Below are 25474 nucleotides of genomic sequence, written 5' to 3' on the forward strand. Positions count from 1 at the left end.
CTTTTTTGGAAGGTTGCAGATGATTATGTATATAAATGCCTCATTTAGTTCCTAGTCTAATGACTAGAGAAAAAGGAAGAGTAGTTCCCCTGAGCACGGTCCCCGCTGTTTTGAGACTGCGCTCCCTGCCCAGTGGTCTGTGCTTCCCCAGCTGTGAAATGAAGAGCAGTCGGGCTCCTTAGGAGCACCCTCCAGCTCCATTTGTTTAAGAGGCAGTGTGTGCTTGAGATCCCAAGCAAGCCGCCGCTCTGCCCCCTGGTGGTCAGAAGTGCTTATGCTGACAAGTCACCAATAATTCCTTGGGGTGCTCCTGGCTTCCTCTGCACTGTGACTAAAGCAGGTGAGGCCTCCAGCTTGCACAAAGCAGCCTCCCCCCCGAAACCCCAACATTTTAGGACCGAAGGCTTGGTACACAATTTGCACTCTGCTCACCTTTCAATGATTTTATTAGTATGGTCACAAGTTTGACACCTACAGGTCGCCGTTAACAGAGCTGACGACAATATTGGAAATAAATGAATTACTGAAGTATGGCAAGTTTTAAAATGTCAACTCGGAGTGATCGTGCAAGCCCCATGCATTGATGCCTGTGTCCTAACTGCAGGACCCACTCTGCTCATCCTCATCCTCATGGCTCTGTAACTTCAGCGGGTTTGGGGCAGGACCATCCTGCCTTTGCGCAGATCCAGATTCAAGCGCAACAGTGTCGAGCCTTCCCGGGAGCATGGTGGCCACACCTAGTTTCAGCTTGTGGGGTGGAAATACAACTATTGCTAGTGTGAGCCCCAGGAGCCCCAGGGCTTGTGTCTCTGCGAGAGGCCTCCAGGCAGTTTTGCTATGGTATTTCCTCCCAGGGAATCTAGAAGTGAGGTGTACAGTCTTCTAGCATGCTGTCAGTGATGTAGCTGGACCCAAGATGGGACTCGTAGTACTTCTTTTCATCAAAGGTGTTGACCGTCCAACTAACAACCTGGATTCCTTTAGCCGACCACTTCTTCAAATAGTCCCTGGAGAAAGGGAAATAGCAATTGTATTAGAACGAGCAGTTGTCCCTGGAATTGAGCATATGAGTATCAGCAGTTCCCAGAGAGCCTCCAGATGCCCTCCTACTGCAGAAGACTGAGAAACCGGCATGCCCTGTGCTCCTAATACAGTCAATGGATGCTGGGAACCCAGCATGCCCTGTGCTCCTAATACAGTCAATGGATGCTGGGAACCCGGCATGCCCTGTGCTCCTAATACAGTCAATGGATGCTGGGAACCCAGCATGCCCTGTGCTCCTAATACAGTCAATGGATGCTGGGAACCCGGCATGCCCTGTGCTCCTAATAGAGTCAATGGATGCTGGGAACCCGGCATGCCCTGTGCTCCTAATAGAGTCAATGGATGCTGGGAACCCGGCATGCCCTGTGCTCCTAATACAGTCAATGGATGCTGGGAACCGGCATGCCCTGTGCTCCTAATAGAGTCAATGGATGCTGGGAACCCGGCATGCCCTGTGCTCCTAATAGAGTCAATGGATGCTGGGAACCCGGCATGCTCTGTGCTCCTAACAGAGTGGGGAGAGTGTGAGGAACCCAGCACACTGTGCACTTCCTTTACACCATCCCAGCTTCAAACACTTCAGTCACCAATGTCCTTAACACTGGGCCTGACCTGTCTCTTTCCTCTTACACCACACTGCCTGTTTCCTTCCGTATTGCCGAAGCCCGACTCCAGTTCACCAAGAGAACAAGCCCCTCCACATGGTACTTCATGAGCGTTTCCCTTCTCCACTCTGTACCTCAGGGTAAGCAGCAGCACCCTAAGCTTTCCCTTTCTCCCTTTCTTCAACTCACAGGCAGAACTTAGTTCACTCCCGGAGTCCTGCCTGCATCTTGGTTAACAGAATTCCTGAGAGTGTACTAACCTTCTCCCATGTCCCCGTTCCCAGGTTACAGCAAAGGTTGCAATGAAAAGCAGTTGCTGAGATACAAATCAGACACACACATTCAAACAGCAAGCCTGGGACAGTCACATTCTCTCAGATTCATAGGCCCAAGATGACTCAGGGACTTCCAGGCAGACAAAAGGCCCACAGTCCAAACACCAGAACTGGGTATTTCTCAAGATGAATGAGCTACCCTGGTGTGCAGCTGAGACAACACCTTCAATGAAGAAGCCAAGTAAGGCATCCTTGGTAAAGCCAGGGATACAAGTGTGAGCCTCTCCCCCTCCACCATGCCCACCTCCTCACATGGTCCCACAGTTCTGGCCCTCCCCGACAGCAGCGGGGCTGAACTTGCTTTAACAAGTGACATGGAGAAGCTAGGGTTCAAAGCTGAGCCTAGGCATGTGGGAGGCACTCATCACTCAACTGGATCACCAGCCCTCTTATCCATTTTCTTTTCAGACAAGTTCTCACTGTAGCCCAGGCTGGCCTTGAGCTTGCAATCCTCCCGCTTTGGCCTCCAGGATTTCTGGGATTTCAGGCCTATGGCACCAGGGTAACAATTACCATCCCATTCCTCCTCTGGGGTCCCCACCCACCCCGTCCAGACTAGGTCAGAATATAATGTCTATGAACTACTGGCCTCGAAGCTGTTGTCGCCTCTTGTCTTCTGCTACTGTTCTCCATCTTATTTGAGACAGGGTTTATCAATGAACCTGGAGCTTGGAGCTCCAGCTAGATTGGTCCCCAGAATCTGCTGGTGTGGTCCCTGAGCACTGGGGTACAGGTACATGCCACTGTACTAGCTTTTACATGGGTGCTATGGATCTGACGTCAGGTGCCAGGGCTTCTACAAGAAGCACTTTACCCACTGAGCCATCTTCCCAGCCTCAGCTGTGGTTTTATATTTACTGGACCTACCACTGGGTCGGCATCCCTGCCCTGTTGGACACTGACCTACCGAACATGAGCATGCTTTCCAGGCAGAGAGCATGACTCCACCACTGCACCTCAGCTTCCTTATGCAGCACCTGGCAGCACTGCTGGCAGTAACCAAACGGCTGCCGGGTTGAACGCATGAGATGTCAGCAGGTCAGAGTCTGCGGGAGATGAGCAGAGGGGGGGACGGAAGCTGTGAGGCTAAGCCCTGCCCCTGTTGAGTTCTCAAAGGGAGCCGGTCATGAGCAATGCACTCTCACCATCACTTCTGTTTTGTTTAAATGTTCTAAAAACTGGGCTGGAGAGACGGCTCATTGCAGTGCTTGCCATGCAAAGCCCCCACAACAAAACAAGAAGGGAGTGGATGAGGTGAGCGGTGATGTGTCAGCTCTGCCACACATAGTGACAGACACATCAAGAACTTACAGATGTATTACACAGTTGATGTGCTATAGAAAATTCTAATTTATTGTTTTAAAATAATTTTTAAAAAGTGCTTGTCATGCAAGCATGAAGACTTGAGTTGGGTCCCAGCACCCACATAAAAGCTGGGAGACATGACAGCCCACCTGTAATCTCAGTGCTCAGGAGGTGGAGATAACCCCGAGGAGAAGCTGGCTAGCTGACCAGCTGCATCAGTGAGCTTCAGGCACACACAAGCACATACGAACACCACATATACAAGCAAAAAACCAAACAAATAAAACTGTAACATTGAGAATATCTAATCGGCCTGCTCTGAACCAGGGAACTACGCCTGGCATCTTCCCACACTCTTCCAACACCTGACAGCACTCTAACCTACCAGGCACAGGCACTGAGTCACAAACAACCCAGTCTGCCCATTGCTCTAACCCCTCCTTCCTAGAAGGAGCACTCAGGACATGTGAGGCCAAGAGACAACTTCCAACTTACGGGGAGACAAAATCCTTCTGCATGAGGAAGGCTGAAATTCCACAAAGGTACCACAAGACATTGTGCATGCTCCAGTCCAGCAAGATGTCCAACACCACAAATATGGACTGCTTCCAAAAGGCACTGTAGCGAGGCTTCCCATCTCCAGTATGGCTCAGGCTCCAAGGCCTGTGAGTTAGGGCTGTTACGACTTTCTGATCCATTTGTCTCATCTGAAAAGGAATTTTGGAAAATAAAATGATTATCTCATAAGTCTACAGTTTCTCAGTATTTTAGATTTGCCAAATATCCTTTTGATGAGAAGGCCATGGTGCCTAGCCCCGTGGCTATTAAGTACGTCATCTCTCACAAACCCTTTGAGAAAACAGCGCAGATGTAGGTATTCAATATGCAGCGCAATCGAGGCCTCCTTCTCACAGCTCTACAGGAACTGCGCTCCTATCAACGTGAGAGCACTGGGCTGCGGAGCGCAGCAGCAGAGTGGCCGCACAGGAGGCCCCAGGTTCAGTAGAAACACACAGAGAAGTGAGAGAGAAAATGTCAACTGCAGGGTGAAGGTTTATTTGTTTGCTTGTCTGGGTTTTTGGAGACAGGATCTTCTTTTTTTTTTCCGCGACAGGGTTTCTCTGGACTTTGGAGCCTGTCCTGGAACTAGCTCTTGTAGACCAGGCTGGTCTTGAACTCCCAGAGATCCGCCTGCCTCTGCCTCCCAAGTGCTGGGGTTAAAGGTGTGCGCCACCACCGCCCGGCTGAGACAGGGTCTTCTGTAGCTCAGGCTGGCCAATTGCACCAATCCTCCTACCTCAGGCTCCCAAATGCTGGAGTTACAGATGCACACCACCAAGCCCAACTTTTAGGGTCAATTTTAATAATGCCATGAAAATAAACTTCTAGTTGAATTAATTGAAGAACAATTTTAAATTCAGAACTCAATGAGGATGGAGGCACAAGCATTTCAAGATGGACTGGTTAATTTCAACCCTGTTCATGGTAAGACTGAAGAGCTCTGGGGAGGGGAAGGGATGGAGAAGGGAAGAAGAGGGGCTGTGAGGGGATGAGAGAGAGGGCAGAGCAGGAATGGGGCAGCCTGGGAGGAGGTACCACAGGCTGTGCTCTCAGCTCCACAGGAGAACATTACACACTCCAAGGCCTCTGTGACCAAGTAAGCCTGGAAAGCTTGAATCCATGTGTCTGTCAGCCCTATGACTTCATCCTGTGAAGGTCTGGACTGGCAGGCACGGTCCCCCTGCAAACATTTTCAATGTATACTCTGGTGACCATTGTGGAAGGATGCCACAGAACTCATTACTTTGTAAGATAGCAAATAAAGAGAAAGACTAAGTAATTACCTTTTTATAGGAGAACTAAATGATAGATCAGGAATCTCATTTATAGATGAAGTCTAGATTCTGGATAAAATATTAACATTTTATACCTTCCTAGTAAACTGACAGACCTGGCCAATGACACCAAGAATCCATGACAAAGCTGCCACAGCCCAAGAGATGAAGTGTGTCTCCTGATGGGCACACACCTCCCATTAGGACATGACCTTGCTGAGAACAATCAATCCTAACTAAATGAGTTCTTAGCTTACTTTACCAGTTTACAGGAAGCAAAGTGGGGGAGAGTCTGTAAAATCTCATGAGTGTACAACCACCAGATCCAGACATGGATAATGTCAGGACTAGGAACATAGCTCAGTGGCAGAGCATGAGACCCTAGCAGTACACACACACATGCGTACACTGCACACATGCTCACATGCACACATGTGCATATTCAGATATAAGCATCTGGTTTCTCCAATGAACACATGGGGGGGAAAGATATTGGGTATTGATGCAAATGAATTTTTTTAAACTATAAATAACCAATTCTTATTTGAAAAAAATTAAAGGCATTCATGGAACTCCTCAGACATAAATATTTTTGTTTTTATAATCTTTGATGACAGTAAGCAAGGGCTTACTGGGGAAGATCAATGGGGCAGAGGAAACAAGCAAGATCATGGCTACAGGGGATTCGTGTAGTAACCATTTTTATGTGCACCTGAAACACTAAGAAGAGGGTTTTGTTGTTGTTCGAGACAGGGTTTCATTATACAGCCCAGGCAGACCTCAAACTCAAATCCTCCTGTCTCGTCCAAGTGCTGGGATTATGAGTGTATCCCATGGCAAGAGTTGTTTTTAAGGCATATTTACTGTTACTTCAGAAGTAGGGCTGTGGACTCGTGTTCCTTTTGACGATGTTTACCGAGGTGACATGAATGAGCTTGCAATGTGCTTACCTAAGAGAAGATGTTCTGAAAAGGGCTGTGAGCAGCAAGCGAGAACCTTGAGAGACTCCCCTGCCCTAACAAAGAGCCTCTCGACTGTGGCTGCATTCAGACCAGTGTGACAGGCATCTACCTTATACTCGCAGAGCCCACTGCTATTACATCCAGCAACTAACCTACTGTGACATACCAAGAAAAGTCAGACTTACCTTATAGATGACTTCCGGCAAGAATGAGCAGACCATACTGTTATTGTACAGCTGTGGAAATTCCATGTAGATATTCTTTAGAGCAGCAGAAGCCTGTATAATAGAGATTCATGTAGTTAAAATCTACCAAAACACCATTGTGCCAGCAAGCAGCTATTGCATGGTGAGTGCATATGCTAGACACTGAATCAGATATGTGCCAATAGTGCATATGGAGATACTGGAAGCAGTGGCCACCTTCACTGACACCGAGGTACATTTTAAATCCACGGCAGTAGAAGAAAGCAGCCAGGTACTGCTGTATTACCAACCCATTAAAAGGTTCACCAAGAACCCACTTTGGGGCAGCATGGCAGTCATATAGGCCAGAGGAAGCTAGAAGCAAAACTGCAAACGCCCTTCCTCTGACTCTGATTTATCACTAGAAAGGAAGAGTTCTTTCATGCCCTCAGTCTACCTAGCCTAGGAGATGCCTGAGGCTCCCAGCCGAAACTCCAGAGGGTGATTTGCTCAGGACAGAGGACTAAGAGATCCACCATCCACCATGGAGAATGCAAGGGAAGCAATGGGGGTGAGGGGAATGGGAAAGAGCTGGAAGTCTCTCAACTCTCCCCAAGTGGAACCCAAGTCTCTTTCTACAGCAGCCCAGCTAATAGACAAGGGGGAGGTAACAGAGATTCCAAACATCTCTAACCTTCTAAATGAATGTCAGTAGCAGCTAACACAGTAAGAGTCACCAGACACCACAGACATCACCACTGTTGAACACTGCTGATTCTGGAACATGACACACACTCCCCCAAAGTAGAGGGGAGCACAGAAGTTACACTAATGAACTGGGAGAGAAGGTAACTTCTCATAACCCTATATGGTCATTCCATTATTCCCATTATCCACAAGGAAGGTGATGCATGTCGAGTTTACCCTGTAGCAAATGCACAGCTCAGCCAGGGTCTGTCAGATCCAAAGCCTGTGCCCTTCGTTCAGGGCTCTACTAAGTCAGGTTTCTCGCCAACACCCTGCCCCTGCACTACCGTCTTGGTCAATGAGATCGCTGTGTTCTACCAACCTTGGCTGAATACTGTAAGTGCCATCTGGAAACAAGGGGCTGAAGGGTTTTAAACAGCTTCTTTTTAATCCTCCCCCCCACCACATTAAAACAAACAAACAAACAAAACCAGACAGGAAGAACAACATTCTGGGTGAAATGTGGGACCTGTCAGGGCTCCCAACAGAGACAACATCAGCAACAAAGCCTGAGGTGCTCACTAAAGACACGTGTGTTGCCACTGTGGGCACAGCTGGGTGGTAGGCACATGTTTAGCATGTGTGAGCTCTGTGTTCAATCCTGGGCACCAAATATACAAATAAATATTTAGAGATTCACTTGACCCCCATGTTAGACTTCTTCAGTGTTCCTTCCTCCTGTGATGTGACCTATAAAATCCTCAAGTCTGGCCTATTGAAGTAGAATAGGTTCTTCAGGAATTCTGGCTGGCAGGAAAACCTAAGTATTTTTATACTTATAACCATCAATTTATTGGAATAATAGTTACAAACATTCTCCTCTTTCCTTAAAAATGGAAGTTTACTTTAATAAAATTCAAGTGTACACTTACATTCATACTTCTAGTTCTAATAATTGCTTTAAATTATTTCCTGGGATTATTCTCCAGTGGGGAAGTAGAAAAAGACAAGATATCCTGAGTAAATTGGGAGCATGGGGACCTTGGGAGAGAGTTGAAGGGAAAGGGAGAGGCAGGGAGGGGAGCAGAGAAAAATGTAGAGCTCAATAAAAATTAAAAAATTTAAAAAATTTAAAAAAATAATATAGGGGATGGAGAGATATCTCAGAGGTTAGGAGCACTGGCTGCTCTTCCAGAGGTCCTGAGTTCAATTCCCAGCAACCACATGGTGGTTCACAACCATCTATAATGGGATCTGGTGTCCTCTTCTGACAGAACACTGTATACTTAATAAATAAATAAATTTAAAAAACAAAGAATTCTCCAGTGATGGGCACTAATAACTGGGACTACAGGACAAATACTCACAAAAGCTGGTTATTAGACAATGACATCAGAACTGTGTTTTATCAGTAGTTTCCAATGCAATGTGCCTTTGTGGACACAGCACATGTTGTAAATTTTTGTTTTTAGGAATTTCATATACATTTGAAGAAAATGCAGCAATCTTCTGAGAAAAGAACAGATGTTCAACTCACTGAGTAACAGCACTGTATGCAGTGATGGCACTTGCCCGAGGGGCATGCCTGTCCCGTGAGCTGCCAGGAGCTCCGAGTACAGCAGTTCCTTTAAGACAGTACAGGTCCCTGTCCAGCATCCTCAGCCTGTGAGACAGAGCCCTCAACTTTTGTGCAGGGAGTGGTCTACTGCAGAGGTGCCCTTTACTGTTTACAGCATGTCTTTTGGGAATGTGTTCTGTATAACCTGACACTGACACTGTGCGGTTGGAAGACTTGCAGAAGGCTCCATAAAAGGAAAGCATTTTCAAAATGTAAAATATGAACTGCATTTTATACTTCCATTAAGTAAGTATAATATAACATTAAAAAAGGAATAAACCAGAAAATACATGGTTAGCTTTGAAAATGATAAGCCTTACATAAGACATTACTTCAAAAAAGCAAAGTCCAGAGTTCTCAGCTATCAGGCTTGGAGATCCGTTGTGTGTGAGAGACCTGTGGCCGCTGCTCTCTGGAGACACAAGTGGGAACCCTCGCAGAATCAAGTCTGCATCAGATATGGAGCAGAGGCAGTGAATGTTTCACCGAGGAAACCGGAGCTCCGAAAACTATGCTGTCTAGAGATTCCAGCGAGAGGTCCTGAGTTCAATCCTCAGAAACCACATGATGACTCACAGCCATCTATAATGAGATCTGGTGCCCTCTTCTGCAGGGTAAGCGCTTTGTTTGCGAGCTGCCCAACCAGCACGGAGGCCTGATCTCTCGGTCCCAGGAGAACCAGCGTTGGGAACTTTCATCTGGCGATGGATGGAGATAGAGACAGAGACCCACACTGGAGCAATGGACTGAGCTCCCAAGGTCCCAATGAGGAGCAGGAGGGAGAACATGAGCAAAGAAGTCGGGACCACGAGGGGTGCACCCACCCACTGAGACAGTGGAGCTGATCTACTGGGAGCTCACCAAGGCCAGCTGGACTGTTACCAAAAAAGCATGGGATAAAACTGGACTCTCTGAACATGACGAACAATGAGGGCTGATGAGACGCCAAGGACAATGGCACGCAGTTTTGATCCTACGCAATCTGCTGGCTTGGTGGGAGCCTAGCCAGTTTGGATGTTCACCTTCCTAGATATGGACGGAGGGGGGAGGACCTAGGACTTACCACAGGGCAGGGAACCCTGACTGCTCTTTGGACTGGAGAGGGAGGGGGAGAGGAGTGGGGGAAAGGGGAGAGGGGTGGGAGGAGGGGGAGAAGAATGGGAGGAGGGGGAGAAGAGTGGGAGGAGGGGGAGGGAAATGGGAGGCTGGGAGGAGGTGGAAATTTGTTTTTTTGTTTTCTTTATTCTTCTTTTATCAATAAAAAAAATTAAAAAAAAAAAAGCAAAGTCCATGGAATGAACTGTACCATATCTGCATGGCCTTTGACATCAAAGAAGATTGTGAGGTTGTGGTTGAGGCACTCTGTAACGGCTTCCTTCAGGGTAGGGATCTTTTCGTCAGGGAACTCATTTCTGTAAGAGAAGATAAAGAATAGCTCACAGCAGAAGTACAGAAAAAGAGCAAGGTTCATTGGTTATTGGTCCTAAGATCATCTAAAAACACAGATATTCACATTTTAATAGATAACAGGAGCAAAATTACAGTTCCGAAGTAGCAATAAAAATAATTTTATGGTTAGTGGTCACCACAACATGAGGAATTGTATTAAAGGGTCACAGCATTAGAAAGGTTGAGAAAATATATTCTGCTAAAGAAAATGAAGCTTGGGAGCTCACCAAGGCCAGCTGGACCAGGGACTGAACGAGCATGTGATCAAATCGGACTCTCTGAATGTGGTTGACAATGGGGGCTGACTGAGAAGCCAATGATAATGGCACTAGGATTTGATTCTCCTGCAGGTACTGGCTTTTTGGGATCCTAGTCTGTTTGGATGCTCACCTTCCTAGACCTGGATGGAGTGGAGAGGGCCTTGGACTTCCCACAGGGCAGGGTACACTGCCCTCTCTTAGGACTGGAGGGAGAGGAGGGGGAGAATGGAGGAGCAGGGAAGAAATGGGAGAAGGGGAGGAGGTGGAAATTTTGAATGGTATTATTTATAAAGCAAAAAAATAAAATGTTTGAATTTTTAAACAAAAAAAAAGAAAGAAAATGAAGCTTAAGGGGCTGATACTCAACAAATCAGCTTCCTCTCATAATGAAGCTTCACTCTACATGGTTTAATCTGTGCCCACTCCAACCTATTACTATCAGATCTTGGCTTGAAAAGGCCCACGGGATAATTTACATGTTACAGGCAATTCCACCAGCCATTTGGGCTGATGTCCACTCCACGAAGAGAGGGGGAGGGAACCCTAAGCTTGCTGCTCTCTTGACACCCTGCCCTCTTATTTTGTTTTGCTAAGATAAGGTCTTACTATGTAGCCCAGGCTGACTGGAACTTCTGACCTTCTTGCTAAGTAGTAGATTACAGGCACAGGCACCACTATACCTAACTAGCTAGAGTCAAAACGCCTATTTTTCCTGACACACAGTTCTAATCTAAGCCAAGTACTTTATTTGGAGTCAATCATTGGGAAAACTATCCATTGTAATTGTGGAACTAAGAGTAGTTATGTGGGGCTAGAGAGATGCCTCAGTGGTTAAAGAGCACTGGCTGCTCTTCCAGTGGACCACGGCTTGATTCCTTGCTCCCAACAATCACACGGCAGGTCACAACTGTCTGTAACTCCAATTCAGGAGGATCTGCTGTCCTCTTCTAGACTCCTTAAGCACTGTACGTGCATGGTGCACAGACGCCCATTGCATATCACTCATACACACACACACGCACAAAAAAAAAAACATCAAAAACCTCTTAAAGTAGTTATGTAAAGATATTAAGATGCTACTCTAGGGCTGGAGAGATGGCCCAGCGGTTAACAGCACTGACTGCTCTTCCAGAGGACCGGAATTCAATTCCCAGGAACCACATGGTGGCTTATGACCATCTATAATGAGATCTGGTGCCCTCTTCTGGCCTGAAGGCATACATGTAGGCAGAACACTGTATATAATAAATAAATCTTTTTTTTTTTTAAAAAAAGATGGCACTATAATACTATGCCTTCTTTGCTGATCCCAAATGGGGATACTGACCAGAAGCACTTTTTTTGTTGTGTTAACTTTAAATCTGACATCTTAAACAACCAAAATCTATTACATTCATTCATTCAATTATTTTGCTTTTTTGAGACAGGGTCTCTGGGTAGCCCTGACTGTCCAGGAACTTGTTCTGTAGACCAGCCTGACCTTGGACTTACAGCAATCTGCCTGCCTCTGCCTCCCAAGTGTTGGGATTAAAGGTGTGGCTACCACTGCCTGCCTATTACATCTATTTAAGGGCGAGTGTGGCACACGTGCCATGGCACATATGTGGAGGTCAGAGAAAAACTCCTGGAAATCGTTCTCTCCTTCCACCATGATGTAGGTCCTGAGGCTAGGACTTGGGTTGTTAGGCTTGATGGCCAACCGTCTCGAACCTGACATCCTCCTAATGGTCACTAATTTGCCAGCCTTCCCCTCAAATGCAGAAGAGCAAAAACTTCCTGGTGACACGAAAAGCAATTTCAGAAAGCGGGCTCTGGATCTTCAGGTTATTGATAGTCCTTGCAGCTTTGGCTGACTCTAATTTCTTTTAGGTCTGAGTCATCTTACAGAGGAACAGACCTTCATCACTGGATCAGACAACTGATATTCAAAAAGTACCAGCCACTGATCAGGGAATTGGCATTACATTAAAAACGAGCACATGTTTTTATTATCACAATGAAGACAGGGGGCTAGAGAGATGGCTCAGAAATTAAAAGCCAATGACTATTCTTCCAGAGGAACCAAGTTTGAGTCCCACCACCTAAACGAGCAGATCCCAATTATCTTTAACTCCAGTCCTAGGGGACTAACACTCTCTTCTAACCTCTGTAGGCACCAGACATGCATTTGACAGAGATATACATGCAGGCAAAGCACCCATACACATAAAAGAATAATACGTAAATAGAAACATTAAAAAGACAGAAGGGGAGGGATCTAAGCAGCCTAATTTCAAAGCATATCATGTGGTGTTTTAATTATCAGGGTGTGGCCAGCTCTCGGTGGAGGGAAGGAAGGAAGGGCTCAAGGTTTCTGGGAGTCAGACAAGCTGAGTCAAGGTAATGACTGGTGTGGGCTGCTTATCTTCCAGAGGATTCAGAAGAGAACTCTCCGGAACATCTTCTAAAACTAGCTCTGAACATACATTTGTGCACATGTGCATGCATTACGTATGTGTGCATGTGTGTGCACGCATGTATCCATACACGCATATACAGATGATACGAGAGGACATAATCTAGTTGGAAATCTAAACTCATTTTTTAGTTTTTTTTACAGGATTAAGAGACATGAAGGGCAACCAGGGACAATATGGTATGGTCCATGTTTCTTCGAACTGAAACTGGGATATTCACTCTAATCTTGATTCTTATATGAACTCATCATTGACTCTTGAGTAGATCATTTAACTTTTCCGTAATTGTCTGTAAGGAAGATTTGTGTATGGTAGCTACCTACTGTTTTTAAGTGTAAATATTTATCTATACTTGAGTGAACAATTCAGTTTTTCAGTTGTATCAACCACGCCAGATCTTACCAACCTTTGTACTGGACCATGCGGGAACAGAGTATTACCACTGATGGGACAGTGTTGCATTGGAAGTTTACGAGGCTACTTCTACTCCTTACAGTCTACGATACCTTACAAGTTTGTTGCAAGGATCTGATGAGTTGGTTAACAGTGGAATAAGTTGGTGTATCTGAAGGTAAGAGGACTGACAAGCCATCGCTTCCAGCCTCTGATCCTAATGTAAACGATGGCAGAGATAACTCAATTAGTGACTAGAACTCAGACAGCATCAACACTGAGAACGCTGCAGAGGCCGGACACCTCCCAGTGGGAAAGGGTTAAATGAATACACAGCATCTCTGTTGTTGCTGGTGTGTGCTCACTACGTGGGAGGCCCATTAAGTTTAAATGAACAACTTTTTCTGGAACAGACATACTTAGACGACAGTGTCTGCCTGTGACCACTACAATGGCTGAAGGGCCTGTGCAATGACGCCAGTGACTCACCTGAGTCTGTGATTTGCTGCAGGGTTAAGTTTTCTAACTTGTTCAAATGTCAGATCACATAGTCGGCCAGACCCGTCTGTTGTCCTATCTACCGTGTTATCGTGCATCAAGACAGGAACTCCGTCAGAAGTAAACTCGATGTCCAGCTCCACACCTGTTGCTCCATTCTTAGCTGCCTTAACAAAAACATCCACAAGATTAATGTCAACAGCTACAGATAGCATCTTATATATAAACATGAAAGAAAAGCAACATGGCTGGTGAAGCAAACAGCTGCCTTGCAGGTTTTTGTCCCTTTCCTCTTCTAGGCAGCCCCCACATGAACTTGCTTCCCATTGATGTTAATGTTGTCTCAACTCTCACTCTTCCCACTGCCATAGTAGCAGAAAGAGGAGACTTCTGGCCCCAAGCCTTCTCTGGGTCATGGTGGCTTTGAACATTTTGATTCTGGAATTGAAATCTGAATGAAATTTATGCCCTGGCAATGCTGAAGCATGCATGGGCAGCCTGTATACGGTGGTTCTGTTGAACTTGTTCGTATACTGGGTTTCATGGTCTAAGTTGATGAGGACAACTGACCAGGTCTCTTCCTCAAGAGGGCACCAGATCTCATTACAGATGGTTGTGAGCCACCATGTGGTTGCTGGGAATTGAACTCAGGACCTTCGGAAGAGCAGGCAGTGCTCTTAACCACTGAGTCATCTCTCCAGTCCCTTATACTTAGCAGTAAGGAAAAAAATATAGTCATTTTTAAATTTTGTATAATAATTCGCTTGCATTTAGACTGCCCAAAACTTTATTTTGCTATACAAGCTTTGTTGTATAAGCTTTAGCCTTTGGGAGCTGTTTCACTCTAGAATGTAGGGTGAGTTGCCATAATGAAATTCAACAGGGATCATCTATGTTGCAGGAAGCCTAGAACATCTTGTAAGCCAATTTACTTAACCACTGCAAACATCACTTCCAAGAGACCTGGCAATTAAGTCAAAGATTAAATTGGCTAGCTGAAAGTAGACATGCAAATGTTTGCTCATTAAGTTTCAAGCTGATGAACATTTTAGCAGGGATGACAAGCCAAAAATCCAAACACACACACACATACACACACACACACCATTGTGATATGTCACAGACTAGTTAAAAAGACCAAAAGATTAACTATCAGTGGCAGCTAAGTTGCCAGTTTATGTTCAAGATACAAAGCCCATTACCAAGTCTGGCAACCTTAGTAATAATATACAATATAAAAGGCCATTATCAAGGCCAGGGTTGAGGTAATTTATCAAGAATGTATAAAAACTTAACTTATAAAAAGCACTGATATTTTAAAGAAACTGCTAATACATTTAATACTTCATAAATTACATTTGAGGGGGATATCTAATATACAAAAACAGTCACCTCAAGTAGTTTTTTCATGGGGCGGGAGCTACTGTGTAAATGTTCTACAGTAAGTGTTCTGGGAAGAGTATTTTTCATTCGCTAGCTGGGCTCTTGAATGCTGTCTGCAGTGTCCTTATTTGAATATCTAAGGCATATTAAAAACATAGAAACATGGGGAAATAAGATATATTTATCAAAAATAATACGAACAGTTGCTTATCTAAAAGCAGGCCGTGGTCAGCAAGTCTATGGACTCTGTTAGATGGGAAAGCTGGTCACTGCCCTGTGCTCCCGTTACTCAGTTATTTCACAACTCTGGTATAAACAAAACGAACCAGGCTTGTGTTGAGTTAACCTCATCATCTCTGAGAAACACCAAGACCAGGGGACAACTGTTTGATCATGTCTGTAGCACTGACTGTTGACCAAGAAGTTGTTAAGATTAATAAGGTATATTAGAATTTATCTAAAAAGAATTTAGGTCCCACTATAGCTCAGTGGTAGAGTCCTCTGTTTTGCACGTAAGTAACTAATTAATAAAACAAGCACTAACTTAGAAACACACTGATGTGTGCGTCCTTGGCTTCCTCATCACAACGAACACAAGAAATGCTCATTATGATCACAGTTTTTCATTTTGGTTCACTACAAGCATACATAGTATAAAGCAAAAAGCTCTAACAGACATAACTAAGGAAATGATAAAACATGATGATAAAGTTATAATAGTTACTTTTTTAAAGGCTTTTCTAGTTTCCAGGAATTACTATGTTTTAAATCTAACAACTTGTTTGATTCTTTTTTTCTGTCTTGTTTTATTTTTTTGAGACAGGGTTTCTGTAGCTTTGGAGTCTGTCCTGGAACTAGCTCTGTAGACCAGGCTGGCCTCGAACTCACAGAGATCTGTCTGCCTCTGCCTCCTTAGTGCTGGGATTAAAGGCGTGCGCCACCAACACCACCTGGTTGGCTCAGTTGATTCTTACAACAAACATTATTAATCAAGTATTGGTCACATCCCCACTTTTTAGACAAAGATTCAGAAATTTGGGCTGGAGATATGGCTCAGTGGTTAAGAGCACTGGCTGCTTTTCCAGAGGACCTTAGTTCAATTCCCAGCAGCCACTGTTGGCTCACAACCAATAATGGGATCTGCTGCCCTCTTTTGGCAGACAGAGTACTCAACCCTTAACAAAAAATCACTGTACTCTAAACCACTGCAACTTTACTATTAGTGGCTCTACTGCAGAAGAACCAGCGACCTCAAGGCTGGCACGAGTGACTCTCCCTGTTGTCCCCTCACAGGGTTTATGTGCTCAGCACTTGGTGAAGTGCCATGGAGGACATGCACTACTGTGCTAGTGCAGCAAGCACTCCAGATTCACCATGCTTGCGCACTCTGTCCCTTTGAGCATGCATTACAAAGGCAATAGTCAGATTGACCAGTTAAGTTTAAGGTTAGAGGTGTTTCGACTTTATTTCAATATTATTTTCCACCCTGATTCTCCAGTTATAAGTCTACACAATCTTTTAGTTTCACTCATGCGACCATGAAGTCCCTTCAGTCCTAATTCCATCTCTGGCTGTGTCATCTAGGCTGAGTTACCATCTATCAAGGCTCAGCTTCCCCGTTAAGATGGCATTCCTATCATGCTCCACAGAGTTGTGAGGATGTGGGAATAAAGTCTGTGGTGAGCTTAGAGCCCAGCTCAGAGTCTGTATTCCCCACAAGCTATTACAACACACAAGCTCAGTGAGTCATTCTAAGAAAAGCTTCCGTCTATGCTGGTGACAAAGCTTTACAATACTAAAGGTTGCAACATTCCCAAGTTAAAGTTGAAATGTTCCGCAAATCAACATGGGCTAAAATCACAATTCAGTGTTCACCACACATTTCTTTCACTATAATACAAACAATATCTTCATTTCTTGATGCTGCACTAGACATTTAATAGTACTTTTCTTCACCACGGTTATTTGACCACAACACAAATAAATAAGGTGAGACACACAGTATTTTAACAAGAGCACTAACATGAATGAAGGCCACTAATTTGTTCTCTCTCTCTCTCTCTCTCTCTCTCTCTCTCTCTCTCTCTCTCTCTCTCTCTCTCATAGCACTGGGAATCCGGTCCCACAACTTACACATGCCAACACTAACTTATCACTCTGCCCTTCATTTTTAGAGACAGGGTCTCACAATGTAGTTTGGGATGGTCTTGAACTCACAACCCTCCTGCCTCAGCCTCCTGAAGATTGTCATTACAGATATTAGCACTACACTTACCATTGTCTAGGTAGTTTATTAAAATCAAAGCATAAATAAAAATAAAATTCACAAATCAAAACAAACCCACAAACCCTACAAACCCTAAAAAGGTTATTCAAAAAACACCTCTCTCTCTCTCTCTCTCTCTCTCTCTCTCTCTCTCTCTCTCTCTCTCTCTCTCTCTCAGACAGGGTTTCTCTGTTGCTTTGGAGCCTATCCTGGAACTCATTTGGTAGACCAAGTAAGCCTCAAACTGGCACAGAGAATTCCGCCCTGCTTCCTTAGGACACGACAGGATGAGCACTGGATTCGCATCACACATATGCTTCCTCATTCATTTCACGTGATCAACCCAGGCAAACATCACACTTTCAGCAAACACTTAGGAGCTTTCTGCGCTCAGTTAACTGAGTATTCTTTAAGGCAATTTACATCAAGGTAAGCGGAACTGGAGCCAACAGCCATCGGTGTTTTTGCTCTTCTCCTGACAATGTGCATAGACACGCCCTCCACCGACTCAAAGGCTGTCCTTCCACTGTACCTTCCTCAGATTTAGGTTTCTCATCTTTATTCTGGGATGGCACTCTAGATGGTACCAAGCTGTCTTTAGATCCCCAGGAAATAGCTCACCCACGGCAATTCACTAGGCTTTGTGTGCATTAGTCTAGACTCCACATCACCTATTTCATAGATATCATTATTCTTTTCATTTTACAAACAGAGAAACTGAGGTTAGGACTGACGCTAGGGTGCTCCACGTGCTCAGTAGAGAGTACTGGATTATGAGCACGTTCCTAAGGATGAACAAAGAACACAGAAAACCTGCATCCAAACATCCTGGAAAATATTTTAATCTATGCTAAAGAGCATCAAGTCTTCCCATTAGAGGCATTATTCTAGAACAGCAGTTCTCAATCTGTGGGCCGTGACCCTTGGGGAGGAGGTCAAATGACACTTTCACGGGGGCCTGCTAAGATCATCGGAAAACACGGAGATTTACATTGCAATTCAAAACAGTAGCAAAATTATAGTTATAGAATAGCAACAAAAATAATTTTATGGCTGGGGACACCACAACTTGAGGAACTGCATTAAGGGGTCACAGCATTAGGAAAGTTGAGAGCTTCTATTTTAGAAGACGCTGTGTGTGTTGGAGTCACAGTTTTCCTAACTAATCTGTCTTGAAGATATGAGACCAGATGTACAGCTGTCTAAAACATCAGGTGTGGTGATTCACACCTTTACTCCCAACACTAGGGAGATGAGGCAGGAGACCTTGGTGAGTTCAAGACCGCCAGTTCCCAGGCAGCCAAAGCTACAGAGACCACATCTCAAAAAGAAACAAAATAAAACAAACTAAAAAAGAATAAAAGCTGTAGTATTTGCATATATTCCAGGAATGTCCTCCTACAGCCCTCAAGTCACCTCTCAGAGTTCTTACGCCCAAAGCAAACTTTATGTAAGTGGCTAAACTGTGCCAACACTCCACACACTTTTTTTATGGCTATTTTTGATCCACAATTAAATCCATAGATACAAAGCCAATACGTATGAATGCAATTCACTGAAATGCTCTTGCCATGCAAGCTGTCATTAACACAAAAACAATACTTACAAGGGCAGGGAGACAGCAAAATTCTCTGGGGTGCCTTGTGGAAAGGGGAGACAAATATTGACCAGGAGTTCAGCTGCTAGTGTTAACCATGAAGGTGTGTTTGGAGAGATAAGGATAGTACCCAAGTAAAGTAGTAGAGGACAAAAAAAAAAAAAAGTACGCCTATGATAAGAGCAATGTGAACTAATATCGCCTCACCAGGTAGTGGTGGCAAAAGCCTTTAATACCACAACTCAGGAGGCTGAGGCAGGTGGATCTTAGTTCAAGGCCAGCCTGCTCGATGGCGTGAGTTTCAGGACAGCCAGGGCTACACAAAGAAACCCTGTCTTGAAACACTCATTTACTCAGAACCTATTTGGCCCAGTTCATGGTTCATGTCTTAGTTCATCCACACGCTGAATTTTGTTCTGCTTCTCGAAGCCAGGATCACAAATAAACCTGCTGTGGTCCTTACCACTCCAACATCAGCCTCACCTCGGGACCTTTGCACTTGCCATTAGCAATTCCTAGAACACTTCCCACTGATCCCAAGGTTCCTTGTAATTTTAGTTCCAGTCCACACATCTCTAGTCCACAGAAGACTACTCTGCGGCAAATCTTCCCGTCCACTCCTTTACTTCTGCTACACAACTGCATCATTCCCCCACCCTTAAAAGTATGCTATTATCTCTCTCAAGTCCGACGGAAGCCGTGTCAAAGGAGCTTTGCCTGGTTCGCGACTGTCACCCCAGGGTCCGGCACAAACCACGTCTACAAGTACCTGCGGAACTCTAGAAATAGCAGCAATAGGAAGGGCTGCGGGGCCGGGCTGCGGAGGAGAGGGGCCAGAGGCGAAGCAGGCCTAAGGCGTGCGGGGCTCACCTGTCGGATGGCCGCCAGCGTGTTCTCGGGCGCGTCATGGCTGCCACCGCGGTGGGCGATGACGGACACGTGGCCACGGGGCTTGAGCACCTGCAGGGCCCGGCGGGACGGCACCGGCTCGAAGCTGACGAGCCGCAGCAGGATGTAGAGGCTGCCGGTGAGCACGCAGGCGTTGAAGGGGCTGCGCGTCACCACCAGCAGCAGCACCAGCACGAAGGAGAAAGGGCCCAGGAGGCCTCCCTGGTCCTCCCACAGCCACATGCCGGCGCCTGCACCGGCACGGACCGGAGCCCCGGACCTGCCGGGCGACGCGGAGACGCCGAAGTACTGGCCACAGCCGGAACCCTCCGCTGGGAGCAGCGCTGTACAATGGCGGCGGCGGATCCATCTCGAGAAAGAGCCCGCCTCCCAGCCAATCAGAGTCCCGAAGCTCCGGCGTTGGGGGCGGAGCCGCTGTCATGGCAACAGGGGCAGGCCCGGGCCCCAGGCCGGGGTTCTAAGGCCTCTTAAGGTTTCAGGAGGTAAAGTCAGGACTTCAGCCCTGACCTTCAGACTCAATGAGGAGGGATAGACTGCCAAGATTCCTTAGTGACCTTGTATCTGACCTCGAGAAAACTGAAGGCTTGGTGACTTTGAAGGAACAGGACCGCTTAGCCTGTTTACTTAAGATGTGCCAACTTAAACACTGGTTTAGGCGCTGGCGTTTCGGGAGTTCTTCTGTGTCAGAGCCTGTGCCCGGACTTCTGCAAAAAGCCAATAAAATAGTAAAAAGCAGAGAAACAGTCACACGGGAAAAAAGTCCAGTGACACACACCATTCCCAAGTCCATTTTCAGGATTCTGACGTGACATTTAGGGCAACAGGTGTGTCTAGCTAAGAAGTTCCGCCCATCACGGTCCCGCTTAGTTCCAGTCTATCCTGAAAGGTTGTCTGACAACTCTGTGTGAACAAGTTTCTCTTCAGGTTGACACGGGCTCTAAGCCTTTTCCTTCCTTCAAGTTGAGACTCCTGGGGAAATTCCAATTTCCTGGGGTCAATGCCTCCAAATGATATCAAGAAGGGAGACCGGCAAGTCTCTCTGGAATATCTTCATTCCTACGAGGACTGTTCCACTAGGGCACACAAGGTTGTGCTCTTAGAGGGATTTCCTTCCCCTGGGGGAAGTAGTAATGAGCATGATGTAAAAAAACAAAAAAACAGACAAGAAAAATTAAGGGGAAATGGGAAGGGAAAACCCCCTACCAGAAGAGACTTAGAGTCAAGAGACTTTAAGCATCACATATAGGCCACATTCCTTTTATATAGGAATATATGTTTGAGCATTCAGGTCAGAATGCTCAAATAGCAACAAATCTTGAGTAAGGTCTGATAATATAAGGCCTTTTTCCTTTTTAGTTGCAAAACTGCAGTTTGTTAGAACCCTAAAATGCATTAACCTCCTTATGCAACCTTTATGACTCATGGTTTTATCTTATGGATTGTGGTTCTTCCTAGGTTGTCCCCAGAACCACTCTAATCTCATTTATTGAAGAAAAAAAAAGATAGGAAAAAAATTAAAGAGTTACCTAAGTTGCTGCTGCTAAGACACAATGAACTCTTTCATATTGAGTCAAGAACCCTGTCTGTCTTCATCTGACATCTGGACACAGCCAAGCGGCAGTATGGCACTGTGTCTCTGGCTCATACCCCACTCCCCAGTGCCATTCCCAATAGTTCAGCTGACACCTAACCCTTGGCTGTGCCCCAGGCGAGGTTTGTGCGGGCAAGCACTGTATACACATCCTTTTCTTACCTTGGCCTACTTGAGATGGGCATTGTATCAGAAGGCTGATTTCTGTTGACTTTGGAAGGCTTTCCAGGCACAATCAGACTATAAAACTGGAAAGAATTTGGATGATCTCCTATTTTATTGATGAAGAAACTAAGGAGGAATAAAGGAGCAAGCAACTGTGGCACAAAACAAAAACAGACCAAAACCCAAACCACACCTGTGACCTCTTTCAGGAGCCAGATCTGAGTGATCATGGTCCAGGAATGTGTATTCAGGTCTCCCCAAACACCGTGTTCCAATCTGCAAGCAGTTTCACGTTTTTTGTTTTGTTTTGTTTTGTTTTGTTTTTGAGACCTTGGCTAGCCTGAAACTTTTTATGTAGATTAGGCTGGTATCAAACTCATAGAGATCTGCCTGCCTCTGCCTACAGAGTACTGGGTTTAAAGGTGTGTGCCACTAAGCCTTGCAGAGTTTTACAGTAACAGAACAAAGAAAAATATGGATGAAGGCATTTTTGTGCAGGGCATGGCAGCACAAGCCTTAAATCCTGACAGAGCCAAACTTATCTCTTATTCATGGCCAGCCAGGGCTACACAGTGAGACCCGTTCCAAAAACAAACAAACAAATAACAACAAAGGCATTTAAAAATACTCTGGTGGAGACATTAATTGGTAATTTAGAGCAGACAGAGGAAGCTTATGTGTAGGCCTCAGACGTTAGCTGTTAGCGTTCTTAGATAGGGTTTTGCTAAGTTAATATATTCTAAAGGGTTTTTTTGTTTATTTGTTTTTTAATCTGTTTATCAGGATGTTAGATCTGAACACAGAAATGAGCAAGGAGTGACTCTTCAGGGAACAGGGCATGGTGGTGAACACCTTTAATTCCAGTACTCAGGAGGCATAGGCAGGTGGATCTCTGTGAGTTTGAGGTCAGTCTGGTCTGTTTACAAAGTGAGTTCCAGGACAGCTAAGACTGTTCACAGAGAAACTTTGTCTTGAAAAAACAGACTAAACAAAACAAAAAAGAGAAACTGTAGCAAAATTTCTTGTCAGATTATCTTTGGAATACCAGTCCCCAAATAATGGCAAGGAGACTTATAAAATTATGAATTATGAAAACTTGGTCTTTGCTTAGGCTTGTCCCCAGCTAGCTCTTATAACTTAGATTAGGCTGCATCTACTAATCTACATTCTGGATGTGGCTTGCTTACCTCTACTCAGTACAATATGTCAGATCTCTTCAGTGGTTTCCTGGCGTCTTCCTGCTTCTCTCCTTCCCAGAGTTCCCCGTCTCCCTGGAAATCTGATCTATTCCCTCCAGCCTAGATATTGGACATTCAGCTCTTTATTAAACACAGTGACCCATATTCACAAAGTGTAAACAGATATACTGCCACAAGAAACTGTCATTCTCCTTATTAGTCAATCATCTTAAGCATAGAGTGTCTTCCTAAGAATTCTCCTCTACACAAGGGGACCAGCGATGGGTGGATTCTCATGCCCTTAATTCATATTGTGTAAAAGTAAAAATGTGTCTTCCTCCCACCTTTGACTATGAGTAGAAATATATCTGCCTTTGTCATTTATCCTCTTCCCTTATATCACAGGGACAAAACATACTGGGTTCAGGACACCCATGAAATCTCGAAAGATTACTTGAACTGTGGTGGTGTCAACCTTTAATCCCAGCACTCAGGAGGCAGAGGTAGGCGAATCCCTGTGAGTTCAAAGCCAGCCTGGTATATAGAGTGAATTCCAGGCCAGCCTGGGCTGAATAGAAAAGCCTTGTCTCAAAAAACAAGCGAACAAACAAACAAAAAAGTAAAAAGAAGTCTACAAAAATGATTTATTCATATTTTAATTCTGTGTGTGTGTGTGTGTGCGCGCGCACATGTGCAGATGTATGTGCCTGCATGTGGAAGTCACAGGACAGCATTGGCTGTTGGTTGTCAAGCACCTTTTGTTGGCAATGGAGTCTCCCACCAGACTGGCTGATTAGTGAGTCCCAGGTATTCACCTGTCTCTGCCTCTCCAGCACAAAGTGTAGAAGGAGCTGCGGGCAGCGTTCCTGCTGCCCGGTTCCTGTCTGCCTGGCTAGCTTATGCACCGAAATAACAACACAAAAATTGTATTCTTTTAAACACTGCCTGGCCCATTAGCTCTAGCCTCTTCTTGGCTAACTCTCACATCTTGACTAACCCATTTCTGATAATCTGTGTAGCACCACAAGGTGGTGGCTTACCAGGAAAGATTCAGCATGTCTGACCTGGCGGCTGGCTCCATCGCGTCTGCCCTTACTTCCCTTCTTCCCAGCATTCTGTTCTGTCTACTCCACCTACCCATGTTCTGACCTATCAGGCCAAGCAGTTTCTTTATTAATTAACCAATGAAAGCAACAGATAGACAAATAACCTTCCCACATCAACAAAGATTACTTGTGTGTGCACTGAAACCCAGCTTTTAAAAATGTATTTTAGCAATCAAGCCCATTTTTATCTCCCAGGCCTGATCTATACTTATATGAGAAAAAACTTCTTAAGACAGAAGGAAGAGATTTCTTTAAAAGAGATTTCATCTCCAGCTTGAAATGGTAGCTCATGCCTATAACCCCAGCCCATGGGAAGCAGTAACAAGAGGATCCCAGGAGTTCCAGGTCTATGTTTAAAAATTCATTGTCCTAAATTACTTTATCTTATATATACTCCATTTCAGGGTTCATTCTCTTCTATGCTATGGGATCCTCTTGTCTCTGTCAGCAGTGCCCTCATGCCCCTTCCTTCACGCCATCCCTTCTTCTAGAGGAACTGCCTCTATTCAAAGCTTTTGCCCGAGAGCTCATTCTCTCTGATCTCATGTTTATTTCTATGACATTAGGACAGACGTTCCCTCTTGTCCTCTATCATTTTGGCTGCTCCTCTGCCTCCAGTTCTTACTTGACCTGCTTTTCTTTTTCTATTTTTTTAATCTTTGGTATGAGCGTAAGTGTGTGTACACATATATAGGGAGACCAGAGATGGACATCTGGTATCTTTCTCAGTCGGTTTCCTCCCTGCTTTTGAGGTGGGGTCTTCTATCGAAACTGGAGCTAGCATGGCTGGCCAGCAAGCTCCAGTGAGTTCCTGTTTCCATATCTCCAGAACTGAGACTTACAATTTCCAGCCAGGGCTCAGAGCTTTTTTAGGGGCGTGCTCAGTCTATGAACTCAGGTTCTCATGCCCTTCTGTGGCACACGCTTTACTGACTGAGCTGCCTTTCCAGTGTACCCTTTCCTCCTACTAACGATTCTAATAATGTGAGCCCAGAGCAGTCTGGCCACACATAATGGGGCCCAGCCTGACCACATGGGAGCCCAACCCACACAGCTGCAGTGGCAGACAGCACAGGGTTCCAGGAAAAGCTAAGCCACACCACCCAGGGAGGGCCAACATCTAAAGGGAAGTACCTGATTTCCAAACATCAGGTAAGATTAGGTAAGATCACCAGACTCCCTGAGCTCAGGACCCACCTATTCCCCTTTTGCCAAGACCCCTAGACAAATGTCAGCCAATCAGGATCCTGAGTCCTGGACAGATAGAGAGTCCAAGCTCAAGCTTGAATAAAGGCTCTTTGCTTTTACACACGAGTGCGAACTCCCTGGTGGTTTTGGGGAACCCCACGATCTGGGAGTAACACATACCAGGTGCTATATAGGAGTTTTCTGAGTTATGCCTCACAACCACCCTTGGTAGGCTCTATAAAAGTCTATTGCATTTATAAAAAGTACTGGGAGGAAGGTAAAATCCAGTTACAAAATGGAAATGGTGTCATTAAATCAAAAACCCTGGCGATAGTTATTTAGATAGGAACTAACAAAAAAAAATTGTGGACTTTTTTTCCTGCCAACTTGAACCTCTTACCTTTTCCTCTGAACATTTCCACCCACTGATCTGTAAATGAGCACACATAGATTAAGGCT

General features: G+C 45.2%; 1 protein-coding gene across 2 annotated transcripts; it reads right to left on the bottom strand.

Moving 5' to 3' along the window:
• Nucleotides 1–428: 428 nt before the first annotated feature.
• Gde1 (glycerophosphodiester phosphodiesterase 1) lies at nucleotides 429–20129 on the bottom strand. 2 transcript variants are annotated; one of them, XM_075972010.1, is made up of 6 exons: nucleotides 19749–20129; nucleotides 13624–13799; nucleotides 9883–9988; nucleotides 6272–6364; nucleotides 3785–3996; nucleotides 429–1007 (listed from the first exon to the last, which is right to left on the bottom strand). In XM_075972010.1, exons 1-6 carry the CDS (start codon nucleotides 20007–20009, stop codon nucleotides 860–862), a joined length of 996 nt encoding a protein of 331 aa, XP_075828125.1. In that variant the 5' UTR covers nucleotides 20010–20129; the 3' UTR covers nucleotides 429–859. The 2 variants fall into 2 exon arrangements, with proteins under 2 accessions (XP_075828125.1, XP_075828126.1); XM_075972011.1 differs by having other exon boundaries at nucleotides 13624–13795; nucleotides 19749–19887.
• Between the last annotated feature and the right edge of the window lie 5345 nt (nucleotides 20130–25474).

Source organism: Microtus pennsylvanicus, chromosome 5, assembly GCF_037038515.1.
Source record: "Microtus pennsylvanicus isolate mMicPen1 chromosome 5, mMicPen1.hap1, whole genome shotgun sequence".
Classification (NCBI taxonomy): Eukaryota; Metazoa; Chordata; class Mammalia; order Rodentia; family Cricetidae; genus Microtus; species Microtus pennsylvanicus.